Source organism: Tricharina praecox (genome assembly GCF_024521635.1).
Source record: "Tricharina praecox strain CBS 144465 chromosome Unknown BZA05scaffold_31, whole genome shotgun sequence".
Classification (NCBI taxonomy): Eukaryota; Fungi; Ascomycota; class Pezizomycetes; order Pezizales; family Pyronemataceae; genus Tricharina; species Tricharina praecox.
Window position 1 is genome coordinate 911 of NW_026250433.1, and position 18,700 is coordinate 19,610.

Genomic DNA, 18,700 nt, shown 5'->3' on the forward strand with positions numbered 1-18,700 from the left:
CTGCATCTTGGCAGTCTGTCTAGGAGCGGTGTTCGGACGGACTAGTCCAAAAAAATCGAGGGCAGGGCGGACTGCAGTCGACTATAGTCCGCACCCAGTTCACGAAATCCATGGACTGGACGGACTACTTGTACGCAGTCCGTCCAGTTCAGACTGCAGTCCGGACCGGACTATGTCGAACACTGGCTGCATTTCCCCGCACCTGAGGATGAGGATTCTTCGAGCCACGGAGCAAGGATGCGGATCGGGTAGTGGTAGATATAATACAACAACATCTCTAGTAGTTGCTAGGGATTTGTTACGGATTGTTTTGAAGACCGGTCACCAAAAGATAACTGCGCCCGGGTTTCAGAGGTGATGCTGCGCCCTTCCCAACAATACAGAACTGAAACAGCTTTTTGAATCTTGATGTTCTCGAGTCGTTGATTTCGATGCTGGGGTTGCGAACCTGTGCCTAAGTAGCAACATCGTCAGGTCCGTCTCTCCCGAGAAGCGTGCGAAATCTCTCCAGACTCCAGTGCACAGGTACGGCGGTAGAGTACCGCCGGTGGATCGCTTCATTGCCGCTCGAAGTTGCCATGGGAGTCGCCTGGTACCCCGCAATATATGATACAACATATCCAAACTCCGAACCTCTTCTATATCACGGCCCAGTCAACTTACCTTCATAGTTCACCCAAGAGTTAGCACCAAATACATTATGTCAGTGTTCGATATAGTCCGGTCCGGACTGGACGGACTGCGTAAAAGTATTCCGTCCAGTCCATGGATTTCGCGGATTGGGTGCGGACTGCAATCCGTCCTGCCCTTGATATTTTTTGGACTAGTCCGTCCAAACATCTCTCCCAGACGGACTGTCAAGATACAGTCCAGTCCGAGGCTCAGGACGGACGGACTGGACTATTATGTCGAACACTGAATGCAGCACCGATTGATGGCTTGTGCATGCGGAACTCGTTGTTGGTGGAATAGGAAATTGTTTCTGGGCTACCCATCCGTACTCTCCATAGCACCTAGAATATCCACGTGAGCATACCTCCAGAAGTACTATCGACAAGGGTGGCTGGTTGAGCTGTTGGAATAGTACCGTTTACCGATATTCCGCTAGAGAGGTGGTATGCCTGTGGAATTGGCCTGCCTGTCGAACCCGCTCAGACTTTAGGAGAGGAGTTTATGGATGATTGGTTAGCGTCTGAGCGGGTTCGACAGGTAGGCCAATTCCACAGGCATACCACCTCTCTAATCAGGCAACTTGACGGTGTGCGTAAGGGCAGCTACCCAGTGGAAAGCTTCTGTAAGTGCCCACAACATGTGGCGCCGCGCCGCCGTCAGCCACTGGTGCGTGAGTGTTGGTAGACTTCCTGTAGAGTAATGGTACCCGTATTGTGCCTCTGGTTTCAGAGCCGGATCCCTGGTAGCGAGTATACGAGAAAACATTCCGGTCTGACCACAGAGAAGGTGGCGAAGAAGAAGAAGAAGAAAAAGAAGAAGAAAAAGAAGAAGAAAAAGAAGAAGAAGAAGAAGCGTCTCTTGAGTCTTGAGTACGACTGGTAGGGTTGCCAAGATCGTATCTGCATGGACGGGAGGTTCGGTGTCCCCGTAAGAAGGGCGGGAATCTTCAAGAAAGAGCAAAGTAGAGTACTCTACTAGAGTACCTACCCTGTTGTGTAGCCTGAAAGTCTCATGTAGCGAACAAATCACAGCCTTCAAATCCTGTGTGACGGTTCCGAAGGCTGCGTTTATACATGAACTGGCAGCTACACGAACCCGAACGAGGAACCAGAGGCGCCTACATAATAACTAACAGACAGTCTAAGTAGACTTTGGTCCCCGTGCGCCTCATATTCTGGTCCTTGGCCATGGCGATCATTCCAGGCCTGGAAATGGGGGCTGGGATTCGTGTCGACAGTGAAAATATATGTTGAGAGGAGACCCGTCTCCTACCGTACACCGCAGTGTCGCCCCGGCTCATCCCCTAGTAAACGGCAGTCCCTTATTGATGCGTTTGTCCGTTCCATTCAGCAACATTTCGGACTGTACTTGATACGAGCGATACTGGATGTCGAACAGCCCCGCCACCGTGGTGTTCTCGCTCGTAGCACTTTGCCAGATGTCGAAAATACCCGCGGGAATTTCTGCGGTCACATCTAGATTTGGCCCACGGGTATTCGTTCCATTTGCGGTCCTTCCCGGCGGCCACGACTGTCCCGGGCACGGCATCGAAAACGCGCCACACAGCCGCGTGAAGCCGTACTCATCCCTCTCGGGAATGCCGACACCGAACGGGCCATCGTCGCGCACATACTCGAAGGGGCGGACCCTCGAGTGCTTCCCCGCAATCTGCTCTGAGAGGCCGAGAGGCGTGACTACTCCGGCAATAGCCAGGAAAACTAGCCCGAGTGCACTGAATATCCGCAGCGCGGTCACCCGTCCGTTCACGTTGTGGAAGTTGGTCGAGTCCGCGGACAGGATCGTCGGCCAGAACGTGGCGTGCACGAAGCGGCAGACGACGGACCTAAGGAGCTTAGAGGTTGATCGACATCGGGCTGCCGCCGGATGCAAGCACGTACCATGTTGCGGCCGTGTTGCCTTTGTTGAGCACTCCGGCTAGGACAAATACCAGCAGCAGTGGAAACGTGATTTGAGCTTCGGATTCGGTCGGGTCAGTCCTGGGTACATAGTCGTCGGGGATGGTGAGATGGAGCGAGTACAGACCGATGAGGATTGCAAAGTTGATGGCACCGGACACTTGACCAACCGTGATGTCGGTCATCTTGCTGCAGAGAGGCTCCTTCCGCATGTTCGATTCGCTGGCTTTGAATAACAGATACGGTATCATCGAGGGCCTAGTTGTTGACACCATAAATGGCGGCATCGCATTCCGTAATCATACCATCCCCACAGGACTCTCGCAGGGCGGCACATGGAAGGAAGACCTGCTTTGGGTCACGCCGGACACCGAGTGCGTCAACATGAACTTAACGCTCGAGTTCGTGATGCGAGGAGAGCTCGGCGGGCCGGGGCACTACGTCACCCTGCGGGATAACGGGGGGTTCAAGAACTTGGTCAAGGACTATCAATACATCGATCTTAACGATACGCAGGCTCGACCGACACTTGCGGGCCGCGCCTGGAAGGCCGCTTCGTTCAATAACCTGCTGTTGATGAGGTACTTGAACTTGACACGTACCGGAGTGATACCCGAGACCTTCAATATGACCGGTGAGCTGGGAAAGGCCCGGTTGGATCCGTATCAGCTTCGCATGCACGATACCGGCCTTAATCCTCTGCCAGGACTGCCATTCAACGATGAGCTCGACACCGGTAAGCCTAGGTTCTACATACTACCGTGTATCCTTGTATGTGCTTTGATGCTGATGAGCGTATGGGGATAGATGCCATTGCGGAAGGATATGGAGGTGCAGACATCGCCAGCATCAACCGTATCGCAGCGAAAGTGGGTCTCTTGATGGGCATGGCCAGCCCTCTCGGCAACAACATTGCGGCTTCGATACGGCGAGAATCCAACACGAACTGGAAGCAACCGCTCTACGTCTGCGCCTCCGCACTGAAGGCTTCGGTGCAAGAGGTGACCTTCGCCGTCAACGGCAGTTCCATCTCCGACATCCAAGTCATGGACGTTTCCAAAACAGCCCGAGTGAGACTCTGGGCAGTGGAAGACAGCGGGTATGCCATCGCCAACATAGACCCAATGTGGGGACTAGTCTCGGACGAGTGGGAGGACGCACCGGGCTGTCAATTCTCCGCAGCGACCGACTGTACCTCCCAGCCGGCGCGGGAGGAACCTTCTCCAGCGGCATCTCATACCAGCCGGATGCGATGGCCGGCACCCACGGGCTGCTCACCGTTCTGAGCGAAACATACACAAAAGTTCTGACCGTCGGCGCGCTTTCCGCGCCCGAATACCTGCCGGACTACACCGACTTCGTCAGCTACCCGATGTACACACGGTGGCAGAACCTGTCGAAGAGCACCGAGTCCGCCACACTAATCTTCAACCTCCTCTGGACGGACATCGCCGCGAGCCTGGTGACGGGCAGCAAGCCTCATCTCGCATCATCATCAACAGCATCCGCTGACCCCTCGCGGCCTGTCCTCGTCTTCGAGCGTCGCATCAAATACGACCTCCGCTACGCGATCCCGGCGATGCTCTTCGCGGCGCTATGGCTGGTCCTCGGGATCGCGTTCCTGCTCGTCCTGCTGTTCGCTGGCACCAGAGTTGCGCATATCACGCAGCTGCTCAATCACACCGCCACCGGAAGGGTCGTCACGAACATCGTCGCTCCGGATATGGCCCCGCCTGGGGCGCCGACAAAGGAGTGGGCGAAATCCGCCGGCGTGATGAGTTTTAGGCTGGAGAGTGAGAAGGTTGCCGTCGAGAGGGTGGAGGGGTGCCTGCCGGCGAAAGGGAGTTAGGTTGCGTACTTATACTTGGTTGGAAGGGGCGGATTTAATAAGATGAGATGTGGTGCGGCATCCAACGGTAACCAGTGGCCGTGGCCGTGGGAGGCAGGACGGATACGGTATAAATCGCTTATGTAGCGCAAGATATTCAGAGTAAATAAATGATCCCAAAGCTTTAAATGTGGTCACTCCCGCCGCAAATGTTCATATGTACTCACTCACTACTCAGTCAATGAAGGCAGGTGGCAATGGGTGGTTTCTGTCACCATGGATTTATATTTGTTGAAGTATTTGGGTAGAGAGATGGTGATATTCTATTCGGTACAGAAAGAAGTAGATACTGGTATTGCAATATCTCCATCTGATTCTGGGATGGTGGATGGCTGAGAACCTATGTAGTTCGAAAGTCTGGGGAAATCGGACCACCCTCTCGGAACCGAATGCATAACTTCGGTACTCTATATAGAGTAGCCTCGCAGTTTTCCAACCAATCAGACCCCACAGGCCGATCGTTAACCGAACCCACACCCATACAGGGCTCAGATACGTAGCGTCATTGATGATTGCAGGCGAAGATGCCAATGCTAAAAACAACCTCATTGCAGCACCGGGCCCAAGTTAACAATATTAAGGAACTGCATATTGTCGACTGAGCCACAACTTCACAGATTAATCTGCGGACAACCACCAGTACATCGTTGTCAGAAAATAAGAGCGGCGTGCTGTTGAACATCTGGGATTTCGGACGGGTCATCGGGGGAGATGAGCGTTTGCTTCCGGCTGCGGCTTTGGTAACCTTCAACTGGTCAGAAACCCCAGGTTGAAACTGAAAATGTAGCTGGTACCTGAGCAGTGTGGGACGCAGCTGGAACTGGCGTCTTGGTAGCACTTTTCGACCCTTGGCTGCGGACCTTGGGCGGATTTTTCGCCAAGACGTTGGGACTGGCTGTCGTACCTGGGGCTGCAGGGGGGACCTGTTTCTGTTTTGCTCGTCGATTCTGTTTTGTTTTGGTTGCTCGTGTTCTTCTTGACGGTTGTACGACGATGCGGCGGCGGCCAAAGTTGGCCGATCTGTTATATTTATGTCGGCGGGTTTGTCTGTCTCTCCCTCATCCTCCATCATCACTATTCTTCACCTATCGATAGTTCATCACTTGATTTCTTTGCTGCTTGCTTTCTTCAAGTCGGCCGACGGCCGCTCCGGCTCCTGCTCCCTCACTGCCAACCCAACCACAACAATAATCCGACATCATCAATGATCCCAATAATACCTCCCGATTACCCACCCTCATACATCACATTAATCCCTGCCAACAACCCGAATCCTTTGGTTCGGTTACTCACCATCTTCCGAGCCCTCCGTACCCTGATATTGAGCGGAGGATAATAACCGCCTACTACGCCCGCCACGCACGGGCCAAATGCATCCAATGTCGGTTGGTTCCGGATACCGAACGTTTTCCTTTTCCGAAAGTGGCACGAAATATGCCTGGCGAAGCAATTATTGAGTTTGCTCTACCGCGGTTGGTGAGTTCTTCCTTCGGTGCCTACCTATCCCACCGTCCTCATGCTAATTGCAATAGCTTCTACCACCTAGCATCGCACCGCAACCTCCCCCGCTACCGGTACTCCCGGTCTTCGCCGTACACTGTGTGTCCTGTGTCGTTCCGTTTCACAATGCTATTCGCAACGGAGGTTGGCTTCAGTGGATTGCAAAGGGCTTTGGCCCTTCCTATGATACCTGGGAATGGGCTTCGGCCCTGCCCACGGCAAAGGGTTTTGCGCTGCCGACAATCCCCGGTCAGACTACGAAGGCCGGCGGAGCACCGATGCCAATCGCAACGAGGTCCATCTGTCGGCTGTGCTTCACGCATACCTGTCTCACAATCCTCTTAATTAGGTGCAGAAATACCCCATATGTATGTAGAACCTGTTGTTGTTCTACGTTCAAACGGCTGATAATTGTTTCGGGGATAATAAGATCCTTTGCTTCGCGCCCGATTGGGTGGGCATCGCTGCTTCCACTCCCACCTGACTGCCTCTCTGTCTGGTACAGAAAACAAACCTCACAAAGCAAAGAAGTTATACTGGACGGTGAGGATGGCTACTCTATATCCCTGGGGCTTCTCGCCACAGGCCAGGTCTGGATGGATGCGGGAAATCAGGGGGGGCCGCCGAATCATGTATCGAATATGTCGTACACTAGGCCGGTCTTTTACATCGCGAGCGCCGCCTACTCCGCAGGGCTTACTGAAGGAGAGCTCTGCCACTATCTTAGCAGTGCGTCAATTCGCACCCTAGGACCACCACCCATCCCGCCTCGCACGAGCTCACTTCCACCTGTTACTGGCCGGATGTACAACATGGGAAACTGGAGCTCCGTCTCCCTGATTTCATCGTTGTCTTCTGGACCCAGCATGATGAATTTGGTTAGCATCTCATAAATCCGGCATGCACACCAACAATCCTGCAAGAAGAATTGAGTTTTGGCTTTTTAGTCGCTTGCATGTGGAGTGATTGTTTTTCTTATTTTTCTTTAGCACATCGAATCTGAATAGGAGGATGGTCTTGTTCATCTCCCATTGTGCCTGAAGATATTTTTGTCTAGTGTGAGAGATTCATTGTAATAAAAAGGCGTGGATACTTGGGAGAATCGAGAGTAACTCAATATCATGGTCCGGCGACAATAATACCAGTAGTAGATACTGCGCCATATCCCTTTGAATGTTTCCACTGAGTCGAGGTACGGCACGGAGGGGGTGGAGAGACAGGTGGGTGGAGGCAACTTCATAGTGTGTACGTTCTGATGTCGGGCTGACGTCAAGTGGTATGGTGAGGTAACTGTGCGGCCGACTAAGAGATCCCTCGCCACTGCCGTACCACCTATGCCCGTACCACAGGCCAGCCTCCTTCAGCCGGCTGATGTTACCGGTTTCTAGGCTTTGTTGAAAATAAACCAAGCCGAGTGATTTATGGTGAAGATCGGTGATGAATTGCCGAGATTTCTCCGGCAAGATGTTACACGAGGTCACGTGTGACCAATCATCGTCCCATTGGTTTTCCCCACCATCTTCTCCGCCAGCGCTCCTCGCACACGACCATCACCATCCTCGACCATGCCGCCAACTCTCCATCTTCGGCTACCGCCACCGCCCCTGAAGTGCCTCTTCAACTTGCGTAGCCAACGCCATGCCGTGCGGCACTCCTCGACTGCTGCGTCCACGCCCCCACCGTCGCGACGGCGGCCGAAAACTGCCATGTTCTTTCCAGGTAGAGTACCCATCCCACGCACGCACGCACGCGCGCGCTCCTCTGTGTGCCAGGGCTCCCTTTGCTTACACATGTCATGGCGCAACCACAGGCCAGGGCACGCAGAAAGTCGGGATGCTGACGCCACTGCTGTCGGCGTTTCCGCGCACGGTAAAGCCGCTGTTCGAGCTCCTGGACGACACGCTGCCGCCGGCGGACGGGCAAGCGCCGCTATCGCGGATCATTGCCGAGGGGCCCAACGAGGTCATCACCGCGACGGAAAACGCGCAGCCCGCGATCCTGTTCACGTCGATCGTGATCCTGCGGATCCTTGAGCAGGAGTTCAACCTCTCGCCGCGCGCGCAGACAGACTTCTTTCTCGGACACTCGCTGGGTGAGTTCACGTCGCTGGTGGCTGCGGGCGTGTTGAAGCTCGAGGAGGTGCTGCGGCTTGTAAGGCGGCGCGGAGAGGTCATGCGGGACTGCGCGATCCGCGCGTCGATACCGGAGATGGAGGGCGGGCCAGGCGAAACGGGAATGGTCGCGCTGCTGGTCGAGCAGAAGTACCTTCCCGGGTTAATTGCGAGCGTTGATAGCTTCATGCACTCGGAGACGCTGCCGAATGATGAGTTCCTGAGCATTGCGAATATCAACTCGTCCACGCAGATCGTCCTCAGCGGCCACTTGAAGGCGATCAATATGTGCATCTGCCACATTCGGAAGTTTTCTGGACATGACCCGCGCGCGCTGCGTCTTAATGTCTCGGCCCCGTTCCATTCGATGGTTATGGCGCCTGCTGTCCCGGTCGTCGCGAGGATGCTGCAGGAGATGGAGGTCGTCTTCCCCCCGCCGGATGGGGCGGAGGTGATCGCTAATGTTACTGCAAAACCTTACGAGTCCGCCGAGCAGTTGAGGCAGCAGCTGGCGATGCAGTGCACAGCGACCGTCAAGTGGGCGGAGAGCATCAAGTATCTCGATCTCGAGCGGGACGTGGCGCGGTGGATCGGGATTGGGCCGGGTAAGGTGGGGCGGAACTTGGTGGGTCGCGAGGTTCGGGGCGGCATGAAAAGAGTCGTTGGCGTCGAAGGTAATGACGCCAAGAACCTTGAGGATGCCGTGAAGGCGCTTGAGAGGATGGATGTCGATTAGTGCGATCCATGTTCTCTATGATGGGCGTTTCGATCGACCGGTGGACTTCTGCAAACTTGCATTGCGTTTCTTTAGATGTTTGGCGTCTTGGTGGAGCATATATTGAGTGATTTTCCTTTTTTTTCTTTTGGCTATGATAGTGACGGTTGGCACTTTCCTTCTCCTTCTTACTTGGCTCGAGTGGATAACCCTTTTACTTTTGCTTGTATTTTTACTTTCTCCCACTGTTTTAGGTATATATACCAGCTCATCACGAAATCTAGCTGATGAACACATATGCTTGACGCACACAACCCTCTCCCATCTCTCCCACTCTATCTATCTGAGCATGACCATCCCTCCATTGGCACACACAACCTGGCCGGTACAGTACTGCGCATCGGCACTACAAAGCATGCCGACAATCCCCGCCACCTCCTCGGGCGTTCCCCAGCGCCCTCCAGTCCCCGCGTACAGGTCCACCCGGTCCTTGTAAACGCCCGCCTTCTCGGCCGCGCTCAGCTGTGCCAGCGGCGTCAGCTGCAGCAGCGGCCGCATCTGGTCGTGGAACTCGGGAGATGTCGTCCCGTACCTGCCCATTGTTCATCAGCCGCCTATCCTTCAAGGGGGGGAGGGGGGCAACTCACATCCTAGTATCGACCGGCCCGGGATTGATAGCATTAACGGTGGCCCTCTCGGCGAGCTCCCTCGCCCACGTCCTCGTCATAGCCTCCAGGGCGGCCTTGGTACCACCATAGACGCTCTGCGCCATGAGTCCCATACTCGCGCTGATGCTGCTAACATTCACAATCCTGCCTGAGCGGTCCTTCGGCAGGGAGTTCACGGCCGCCTGCACCAGCAGCAGCGGACCACGGACATTGACGTCGTACTGCCGCGTGAACTCGTCGGCCGTTACCGCACCAAGGTAGTGGTTCCCTGACGTGCCAGAGTTGTTGATGATTATGTCGATTTGACGGCCGCCGGCGGCAGCGATCACGGATGAGGGACCGCTGACGCTCCCAAGGTCCGCACAGATGATGGAGACGGACACGGATGGGTATTGGCGTGCCAGGCTGCTGTGTACTTCTTTTATTGCCGCGAGAGAGGTGGGAGAGCTGTGGTTTAGCAGCAGCGAACACCCCTTGCTGGCCAGGTTGTGGGCTACTGCCGCGCCGATTCCTGCGCGGGGGTTAGCAGAGGCGGGGAAGGGAGACGGCGGGATACATACCACGCGAGGCACCGGTGACGATGGCGAATTTTCCGTCGAGGGAGAGGGCGGCGGCGGTGGACATGTTGGTTTCGTTGTTGCTTTTGATCTGGCAATTGGAATGGCTTCTTCGGTAGGTACGGCGGTTTGCAGGGCGAGCGGGCAATGGGGGGTTCAAATACCCCGTTCGACAGAGATTATTCCTGCCATTGCTACATACGCTCCAGCACGCACCAGCAATGGATCAATGCTCATCATCGTCGTCGCCGCCCATCTCCCCGCTGTGAATAGGCTGAAAGAACCCCCACTATTTAGCGTGCCCCGCATTAATCTACCGTAGATATGCAGATACGAGCGATCCCTAACCCACCTCGATATTGCAAGAAACGCGTGGGCTTATCAACCTTCCGGTGCATGCTCGTCCGCCCTTGCAGCGCGAGGAGCCATGCGTTCCGTGGCTATATAAAGCAAATATGTATGATAGATAGGTAGCTGGAGATGGACAATAAAATCGATGCTTGCATTTCAATTGACACTACAACCCTGACACTACAACTTCGACTTGAAGCCCTCCCACGTCAACTGAGCCGCCTTGAGCGACAACTCTGACGGCGGGCGACCACTGCCGAAATCAAACAGTGGGCCATCATGGAGTTCTATCGGGCCGACATACAGCTCCGCCCTGACACCGGATCCCGCACGGAACGACTTCTCCCACTCGAGGACGTCGTCGAGGAACACCTCCCTGCCGCCGACCGTAGTTCCCACGAACTTCACAGCCCGGTCCATTCCCTGCCACCAGCTCTCGGGCGCCCGCTTCGGCTCGGCGTGGTACCGGCCCGCGGCGAGCTCGGCCGCCGGTGCTTCAAGACCGATCGCCTCTTCGCCCCAGTACCGGAGGAGGTGCGGCGTAACGTAGTCTTCGCGCCCGAATTTGGCGAATGCCGGCGCCGATTGGTCGAAGGTTACCCAGGGGGAGACTAGGATTGCCGCTGCGAGGGGCGATGAGAGCGGCAGGACTGGCGGAACGGAGGGGTGTGGGTGCATGATGTGAGACAGAATCGAGAGAGTCAAGTGGCCCCCGGCGGAGTCTCCGCCCATGGCGATCTGCAAGACTTGTTAACGGAGAATCAAATCGCCAAGAGAGTGGGAGCGTACGTTGGACGGTGAGCAGCCGGCTGCTAGCAGGTGGTTCAGAGCCAGCACACCCTGGTGCAGTGGTACGGGGAACTGCTTCTCGGGGCCCAGAGCTGTCGTTCATCAGCAACCCACGATACTTGCTTAGCGCTAGGACTCGGGAGGGAGGGTGCAAACAGTATTCCAGTATTGCAACCGAGCACTCCTGCCCATACTTCTCGATCTCCTCCCTAATAACCCTTGCGAACGAGCAATGTCCGGAGTTGAGAGGCAAAATGAACCCGCCGCCATGGCAGTACAACAGCACCTTCTTATTTGCCGAATCGGTCTTCTTCCACGGCTTTCCGATCCACAGCAGCCGTGTCTCGACCCCGTCAACGCATATGTCCTCCACGGCTGGCTCGTAGCTGCTGCCCAGCTGCGGCTTCAGCTTGAACCATGCCATGTACGTGTCGACCGAGGGAGCCATCTTCGCCTGCGCCTGTCGCGTGTTGGTGCGGCCGAACATGGAACGGATCACTGCCGCGTTGACTTGGACTGGCTTCGGAGGCAGGGTAGACGGGGAGTAGATGCTGGCCGTTATGGACTTTTGGATAGTTGCCCGGACTTGCTGCTGTCAGTGATGGGCATCCGGGAAGGGTCTGGATGGGGGGAGCATACTGGCATCCGCAACTGCCAACGTCCAGCCGAGCTTCTCGGCGATCGTGAGGGAAACCGGCGTGTGGGACTTGAACGACGACATGGTGAGCTGTAAAGAATGCAATGGATGGAGTTGCAATGCTCAGGGGAAGTGAGGATCGAAAGGGAGCGAGGTACTCGGTAACCTCTTAAGTAGCATCACACTCACTGCTCCATCCTTAAGCTCGGTTAAGTTCCGATCCATAAGATGTGTCCCGCCCGCCAAGGCTCAGTGGTTATAGTTCCTCGCCTATCGAGCCATATCATAGAAAATCCGGGGGACGGGGTTGGAACTATGTCCGCAATCGGCGTTGCTTCCCCATTAAAGCATCGCGGTCGCCCGGGTAGGCGCGAATCATGCAGCCATCCGCTCAATCCGTCTGGGCAGCTAGCTAAAGGGTGTCACGGGCTACCTAGGTGGTTACTCTGTTTCCCGAAAGAGTGGTGCATCTACATACAAGATGCAGGTATATAGAGTGTTGTATTATGGCCGGGGCAGGAACGGAACATTCGTGGATGGATGCATAACGCGGGGTGCATGAGAGATGCTTGCTTAGTCACGCCTCCAACGTTTCGGCTTTGTCCTCGACTCCTCGCCCTAGTTACATATGCCCTTCCTACTCTCTGTAGTCGGTCCAGTGATGAGTTATAACTACGGCACCGTGTGCTGAGAAGTAATCCGGCGCGCCATTCGGACGTCCAGTGTTGGGCCGTTGAAGCTCTAATGAGGAGGTGTCGTGAGGCTAGGACATGGTACTTTTGGCGTGGCCGCCAGCGGTGGTCTCAATGGTTACACCAGTCTAGGTACTCTACACTTCACTCACCGCATGCAAGAGGGCCCCCACGCACTCCAATTTCACAGCAAGAGCTCCGCCTGTCCGTCGTATACCTATCATAAGAATACTTCATACAACATCAGGCCGGAGGAAAGGAAGGATGGCATTGCAGAGGATCCACAGACTGACTGGCCAGATTGGTCTGGTCCCCGGCCAACTACAGACGTGCCGTGGCAGTGTGCGTCCGGGCGGTGACCATCTACGACGCGGAGTTGGGGCGGAAAGGCACAGGAGTGCGGGGAACACACGGCAGGGCAGGGCAGACGACATGAAGAGGCTGGTGAACACGAGGAGGCGAGGGCGATAACGGGTTGCGGGATGCTGTCGATCCACTAATATAGCGGCCTCGCCATGGAGTCGGGCCTCAGGCCAGCACATGCTCAGCTCGACAACAGAACTAAGCGACGGCCCCATGGGGATCAGACTTAGGAGCCTCTCGGAGGGCGACCGGGCCAAGCTTATCTAGCGGAGGCACGTAACGGTCCGGCGCAAAATCGACAGCGCACCGACATTGGCGACTGAGTCCGAGAAGGTGGGCCTGACCAGACAAGCGGCCACTTCGACGATGAAGTTCATCTCCGAGGACCGGGAGTCAACGAAGCACGCGACAAATGACCCAACAGAACATACCTACTCTCACTGGGCAATGACCAAGAACCACCCGTCGGCGAAATGCTGGTGGTGTCGGCACAAGACACGAATGCGGGAGCACTTGCTTAAGAGCTATCTGCAGTGGAGACCTTAGCAGAAGGTCCTATGGGCGGAGGTACAAAAGATTACCGGACGAGGGGAGGACAGGTTGAGATCAGAGACCTCTTCGCGGACCGGGAGTGCAGCGCGGCCATCCTCTGGTTCCCCGACAAGATGGAAGTAGGGCGGTGAGTCCCTCCTCTTGGGCTGGAAGATAAACCAGTATCTTGAGATAAACTTTTGACATAGTGACTGCGTCGATGGAACCAGAATGTCCAGTCTCGGGATCAGAGAGGCTAGATGCGAGAAGGGCAGCGGAGGGGAGAGTATCGGATGAGAAGAAAGAAGGAGAGAATAAAGCCCCCGTTGTTTCTCGCACCATCAAACACGACGGTGGATTGGGAGGCCATGAAGGTAAGGGCGGAGGCGATACGACAGGGCGGGCAGGAGCAAGAGCAGGAGGTGGCGGCAGACTTAGTGGAAAACAGAGAGGAGGCGTTGGATTTCTCGATGGCATTGATGGGGGGGGATAGGATCGGGACCGGATTCTGACGACTTCCCACTGTCTCCTCTTTGCCCTTATTTTCTTTGTTTTCTCGCTGATGTGGCGAGCGAGAGCGTGGATATCGAGCTCGCGGCGCCGTGAGTGAAGCTGGGATAGAAGATATCTGGATGGCTCTGTGGGTCTTGCGGTAGAGTGAAGCTGAAGGCCCAGTGACACACTGGGACCTCAGAGTTCTGCGGTCTGACAGCTTCAGTAGCGGTATGAGACAGACCTCAGACCTGTGCGCTACTCTGCTCTGCTTGTATCCGTGCGGATTTCCCACTACAGCGATTCCAGGCTATGGTGACGGTAACGTATGGCCACAAGTATCCTTCGAATCAAATACCTGTTCGGACCCTGCTCTCGCTACGACACAGCCGAGCCCTTCGACAAGGTTCAGAGCGAAGTATGACGGATCGCCACCGCGCTTGTCGGCCCTTCTTCTCCTACACTTGATCTATGTACGAGTACTGTGCGAATAAACATCTACGCCATTTTAGCTGCCGTGAGGATGAAGGACCGACACGACTGCGCCTATGTACAAGCTTCGGATCATGTCTCAGACAAACATAGAGTCGAGGGAAGCTTAATCCAAGCGACTTCTGAGATATCCTATGTATCATACTAGTACTGGCGCTCCACCATACCTACTCTATTTTGGACCTTGGTTTGTCGCCACAATTCATTTGCAGGAGCCATACTGGAGTCTTAGACAAATTGTCAGTACGCCTCCGCTGTCGCAGTGCAAGATACGTGCCCATCTCGTTCGTATGTAATTCCTGGAAAGTTGGCCTCAGGCGTTTCGGGCAGGCAAAGTGCTGCTCTGGAGATCGATTGGTGCTTTGCCTGCTTTGCCTCCCCTGCCGCGTGTCGACGGTCGGCAGCCAATGAACCCGGGCACCGAGTGACAGCAGCAGCATAAATGACGTAACCGCCCAACATAGCAACTCCCATCATCTCGCGATATTAATTGTGTGTCACCACTCGTGGCCCATGACGCTGGGTTAGGGGAGGGAGGGGGAGCAGCCCCGTATTCCGGAAGGTTCAAGGAACGAACGAAAGCTCGGCCACTGATGACGGTGCCGATGCTGTGGCTGCCATCATGCGCAGGGATGAGACCGCGGCAAATCACCATGATCGATCGTTCATGGCCTGTAAACCAGTTTCGCCAGCAGCCTGGCGGGCGCGAAGAGCAGGAGAGGGTTTCGACGGCCAACAAGCGGGTTTCGAGACCAATATTGAGGGCGTATAAAATCACCCTCCAGTCCTTCATCCATTTGATCTTTTCTTCTTCTCATCAGCATCAGCATCGATACCAAACATCCAAAGATCAGATACCATCCTCACAAACATCAACGACCATCTTCCCCAACACACAAACACACAAACACAAACACACAAATACACAACCCACAACCATGCGCCACTCCACCCGCACCACTCCCGTCGTCCGCACCCGCAAGCCGAGCCTCCTCTCGCGGCTCACGCGGCCCCGTCCGGCGACCGCGACACGGGCGCCCCGCGCCCGCCGCACCTACGGCCGCAAGCCTCGCACTGTCCTCAACGCACCGGCCACCACCACCGTCACGCACCACCACCGCCGCAAGCCCTCCATGGGCGACCGCATCTCGGGCGCGCTGTTGAAGCTCAAGGGCACGCTCACTGGGCGTCCCGGTCAGAAGGCCGCCGGCACTAGACGCATGAGGGGCACTGATGGAAGGGGGGCGCATTCGCATGTCGGCTCGACTACCACTACGACTACTACTAGGCGCAGAAGATGGTAGATGGTAGATGTCGCGGAGGGATACATAGGGGATGATCTGTACTTTTACCTGTACTATTAGTTTCTTTTGTTTTTTTTTGGTGCTTTGTGGATAGCGACCGGTGGTTTTTTGATTTGACGACTTATAACTTTTTTTCTTTTTTTTTTCCTGCGATATTTTGGTTGAGAAGGAATTATACTTTATTACTGTCACTCTTTTCGGCCTATCGTGACGAACATTCGGAGTGATATTTTGTAATTAAAGCGAGTGATATCCTATGTACCCATGTACATTCGCTAAACAGCCTGTTTCACTTGACTGCATCATTTCCTTGGCGGCAGCTAGATGCCTGTCACCATGGCCACGCGTAATGATCCTTGCATCTAGAGCTCCTTCATCTAATACATGTATCTCGCCGCGCCACCCGTAGGAGTGAAACCATAGTTAGAGCTCTTGACAGTGTATACCAGCAGCGGATTCCAACATTTTTTGCCGGCGTTGCCAGATGAGCCATGAACATGATTCTACGAAATGGGCGTCCCAGCCACCTAGCGATAACGACCTTTGCCGCCGCCGTATTTATTGTTTGCCTCCTAACGGTCCACGTGTTCCGCTCCGGCGGGCCCAGGAAGGTCATTTCCGGCGTCGTCTACACGCATGGAAACCAGATGGCACATGGCATTTGGCCGCCGCCGCCGGACCGCCGCTGGGAACGCGATACGAAGGAGTACATTCTGGACGACGCTTGGGATGGCGAGGCGCCAGTGCAGTCGAGGTATTATAATTGGTCGCTGACAGAGGTCGAGGGGAATCCTGATGGTCTGTTTACTCCCTCCCTCGGATCCAGGGCTGGGCGGGGCTGACGGAAAGCAGGAGTATACCGCACGCTCATCGCGATAAACGCACAGTTCCCCGGGCCGCTGGTGGAAGTGAACGAGGGCGACACACTGATCGTCGATGTGCACAACCATCTCACCAACAGCACATCGCTGCACTGGCACGGCTTCCCGCAGAACGGGACGAATTTCATGGACGGCACCGTGGGCGTCACCAACTGCGCCATCCCGCCTGGCGAGAGCTTCCGCTACGAGTTTAAGGCCGACGGGCTGAGCGGGACGTACTGGTATCATGCACACTTCTCCACCATGCGGACGGATGGATTGTTTGGGCCGCTGGTTGTGCATGAGAGAGGGGGCGGGAAACGTGCGGAGGGAACAGATAGAGTCGTCATGGTGCAGGATTGGTATCATGACCTTTCCGCCGCGCTGCTGCCGTGGTATCTTGCGCCCGGAAATGAAAACGCCGAGCCGGTCCCGAACGGTGCGCTCATCAATGGCCGGGGCAGGGTCAACTGCTCGATGGTCGCCAAGCAGTATCGCTGCGATCCGTCGGGAGTGGGACTGGAGGTGTTCAACCTCGACCAAGATTCACCGCACAAACTGCGCTTCATAAACGTCGGCGCATTCGCCGAGTTCGATATCGACGTGGACGAGCATTCCGTCTCGCTAGTCGAGGTAGACGGTGTATCCGTGGTTCCCCACAGCATAAACCGTCTACGCATCAACGTAGCGCAGCGGTACTCCGTCGTAATCCCGTCGCAGCCGCGCAACAGAACGTCCTTCTGGCTGCGGGCCCGGATGCTCGCGCACTGTTTCGCCGAGATCCCCAAGGAGCTCGAGCTGGAAGTCAAAGCCATCGTCAACTACGGCACCTCTTCCCCCTCGCACCCAGAATCGAAAGGATGGGCGGACGTATCCCCACTGGAATGTCAAGAAATGAACCTGACCTCCGTCGTCCCACTGCACGTCCTCCCTGCGGCGCCGGCGAAGGCAGACCTCCTCGTCCCCCTGCGTAGCAACTTCGAGATCGGCGCGTACCAGCTCAGCCGCGGGATGTTTAATGGCACTTCGTGGAGACCCGAGAAGATGCCGACGCTGATGCAGGCCATTGCCGGATTGACGGGCGGCAACACGTCGTTCACAGAGCCGAGGAATACTGTCCTCGATAAGGCCTACGACGTCGCGCACCAGCTGGTCGTCAAGATCGACAGAGGCGCAGTGGTCGATCTGCTCATCGACAACTACGACGACGGAAATCGTTTGCCCTCCCCCTCCCCCATCCTAATTCCTCCCCCCGACTCTTCCCCCGCTGATAGAGAGAATAAGATCCATTCCACCTCCACGGCCACAAATTCTGGGTACTCAGCGGCGGCACCGGCTACTACAACATGAGTAACTACGGGAGCATCGACGGCACGAACGCACTGCGCCGCGACACGGTAACGATCGAAGCGTTCGGCTGGGTGCTGGTCCGGTTCGTGGCGGATAATCCGGGGTTGTGGGCGTTGCATTGTAAGTTTCCTTCCCCGCGGGGTGTGACTGAAGACGGAGCATTGATTGATTGGGGGGTGTCTAGGTCATCTGGCGTGGCATGCGGAGGCGGGGATGTTGATGCAGTTTTTGGTGGGCGCGGAGACGGTGAAAGAGTGGGAGGTGCCGACGCAGGTGGCGGAGATGTGTAAGCTCTCCGAGAAGCAGAGGGGCGGGCCGATGAGGGATGAGGACTTTTATTGGTAGATGTGCGGATACGGCAGTGGACACGCGCAAAGAAGATATTGAGTAATTTATAGGCATGCTTTACGATCGAGATCGCGAAAGAAAAAAAATAGTGGACCAAGTGACCACCCATGCTTCTCTCTTGCGGCGGGTTGATAGATGTTTTTATTAAATACATATTCGACTGTGATGGTCATATCGGAAGGAGTTATACCGTTTTACGATGGCATTTTCCCAAAAGAATTAGTTCACGACAGTGTCCGGTTCGAATCCCGAGGAGCTCATGTTAGCTGGTGCACGTAAGTCACCCGGCTATGGGGCCTAAGCACCAGAAAGACACTTCAGGTCGGCAACGACGCAGAGAGTTCTGGCCTCGGGGTGGCGGCGCTGGATCGCACGGTCGTGGGCTTTGGGAAGGTGACGTGGTTAGGTGCCGCGACTTCTATTTTCTTTTGGTTTTTTTTTTGGTTTTGTTTCTTTTGAAGTTT

At 55.5% G+C, this 18,700-nt stretch overlaps 7 protein-coding genes across 7 annotated transcripts; 5 read left to right on the plus strand and 2 right to left on the minus strand.

The window, feature by feature from the left end:
• The first annotated feature begins 2,491 nt into the window (after window positions 1-2,491).
• Window positions 2,492-4,691, plus strand: BZA05DRAFT_174896 (uncharacterized protein). The gene is made up of 2 exons (XM_051479240.1): window positions 2,492-3,334; window positions 3,396-4,691. Exons 1-2 carry the CDS (start codon window positions 2,763-2,765, stop codon window positions 4,435-4,437), a joined length of 1,614 nt encoding a protein of 537 aa, XP_051335724.1. The 5' UTR covers window positions 2,492-2,762; the 3' UTR covers window positions 4,438-4,691.
• A 734-nt stretch (window positions 4,692-5,425) lies between these two features.
• BZA05DRAFT_409839 (uncharacterized protein) lies at window positions 5,426-7,027 on the plus strand. Its single transcript, XM_051484832.1, has 3 exons — window positions 5,426-5,952; window positions 6,009-6,325; window positions 6,407-7,027. The coding sequence occupies exons 1-3, from the start codon at window positions 5,911-5,913 to the stop codon at window positions 6,867-6,869; spliced, it is 822 nt and encodes a 273-aa protein (XP_051335725.1). The 5' UTR covers window positions 5,426-5,910; the 3' UTR covers window positions 6,870-7,027.
• A 514-nt stretch (window positions 7,028-7,541) lies between these two features.
• BZA05DRAFT_448441 (acyl transferase/acyl hydrolase/lysophospholipase) lies at window positions 7,542-8,823 on the plus strand (the record flags this gene model as incomplete). Its single annotated transcript, XM_051487253.1, has 2 exons — window positions 7,542-7,695; window positions 7,787-8,823. The coding sequence occupies 2 exons, from the start codon at window positions 7,542-7,544 to the stop codon at window positions 8,821-8,823; spliced, it is 1,191 nt and encodes a 396-aa protein (XP_051335726.1).
• A 159-nt stretch (window positions 8,824-8,982) lies between these two features.
• BZA05DRAFT_174905 (uncharacterized protein) lies at window positions 8,983-10,302 on the minus strand. The gene is made up of 3 exons (XM_051479241.1): window positions 10,031-10,302; window positions 9,450-9,981; window positions 8,983-9,394 (listed from the first exon to the last, which is right to left on the minus strand). The coding sequence occupies exons 1-3, from the start codon at window positions 10,092-10,094 to the stop codon at window positions 9,142-9,144; spliced, it is 849 nt and encodes a 282-aa protein (XP_051335727.1). The 5' UTR covers window positions 10,095-10,302; the 3' UTR covers window positions 8,983-9,141.
• Window positions 10,303-10,558: 256 nt separating this feature from the next.
• On the minus strand, window positions 10,559-11,888 carry BZA05DRAFT_448443 (Alpha/Beta hydrolase protein; the record flags this gene model as incomplete). The annotated part of the gene is made up of 4 exons (XM_051487254.1): window positions 10,559-11,116; window positions 11,168-11,259; window positions 11,324-11,752; window positions 11,807-11,888. The coding sequence occupies 4 exons, from the start codon at window positions 11,886-11,888 to the stop codon at window positions 10,559-10,561; spliced, it is 1,161 nt and encodes a 386-aa protein (XP_051335728.1).
• Window positions 11,889-15,053: 3,165 nt separating this feature from the next.
• On the plus strand, window positions 15,054-15,976 carry BZA05DRAFT_476942 (uncharacterized protein). The gene has a single exon (XM_051488282.1). It carries the CDS (start codon window positions 15,313-15,315, stop codon window positions 15,676-15,678), a length of 366 nt encoding a protein of 121 aa, XP_051335729.1. The 5' UTR covers window positions 15,054-15,312; the 3' UTR covers window positions 15,679-15,976.
• A 69-nt stretch (window positions 15,977-16,045) lies between these two features.
• On the plus strand, window positions 16,046-18,347 carry BZA05DRAFT_409849 (multicopper oxidase-domain-containing protein). The gene is made up of 4 exons (XM_051484833.1): window positions 16,046-16,476; window positions 16,531-17,754; window positions 17,823-18,008; window positions 18,073-18,347. Exons 1-4 carry the CDS (start codon window positions 16,170-16,172, stop codon window positions 18,231-18,233), a joined length of 1,878 nt encoding a protein of 625 aa, XP_051335730.1. The 5' UTR covers window positions 16,046-16,169; the 3' UTR covers window positions 18,234-18,347.
• The last annotated feature ends 353 nt before the right edge of the window (window positions 18,348-18,700 follow it).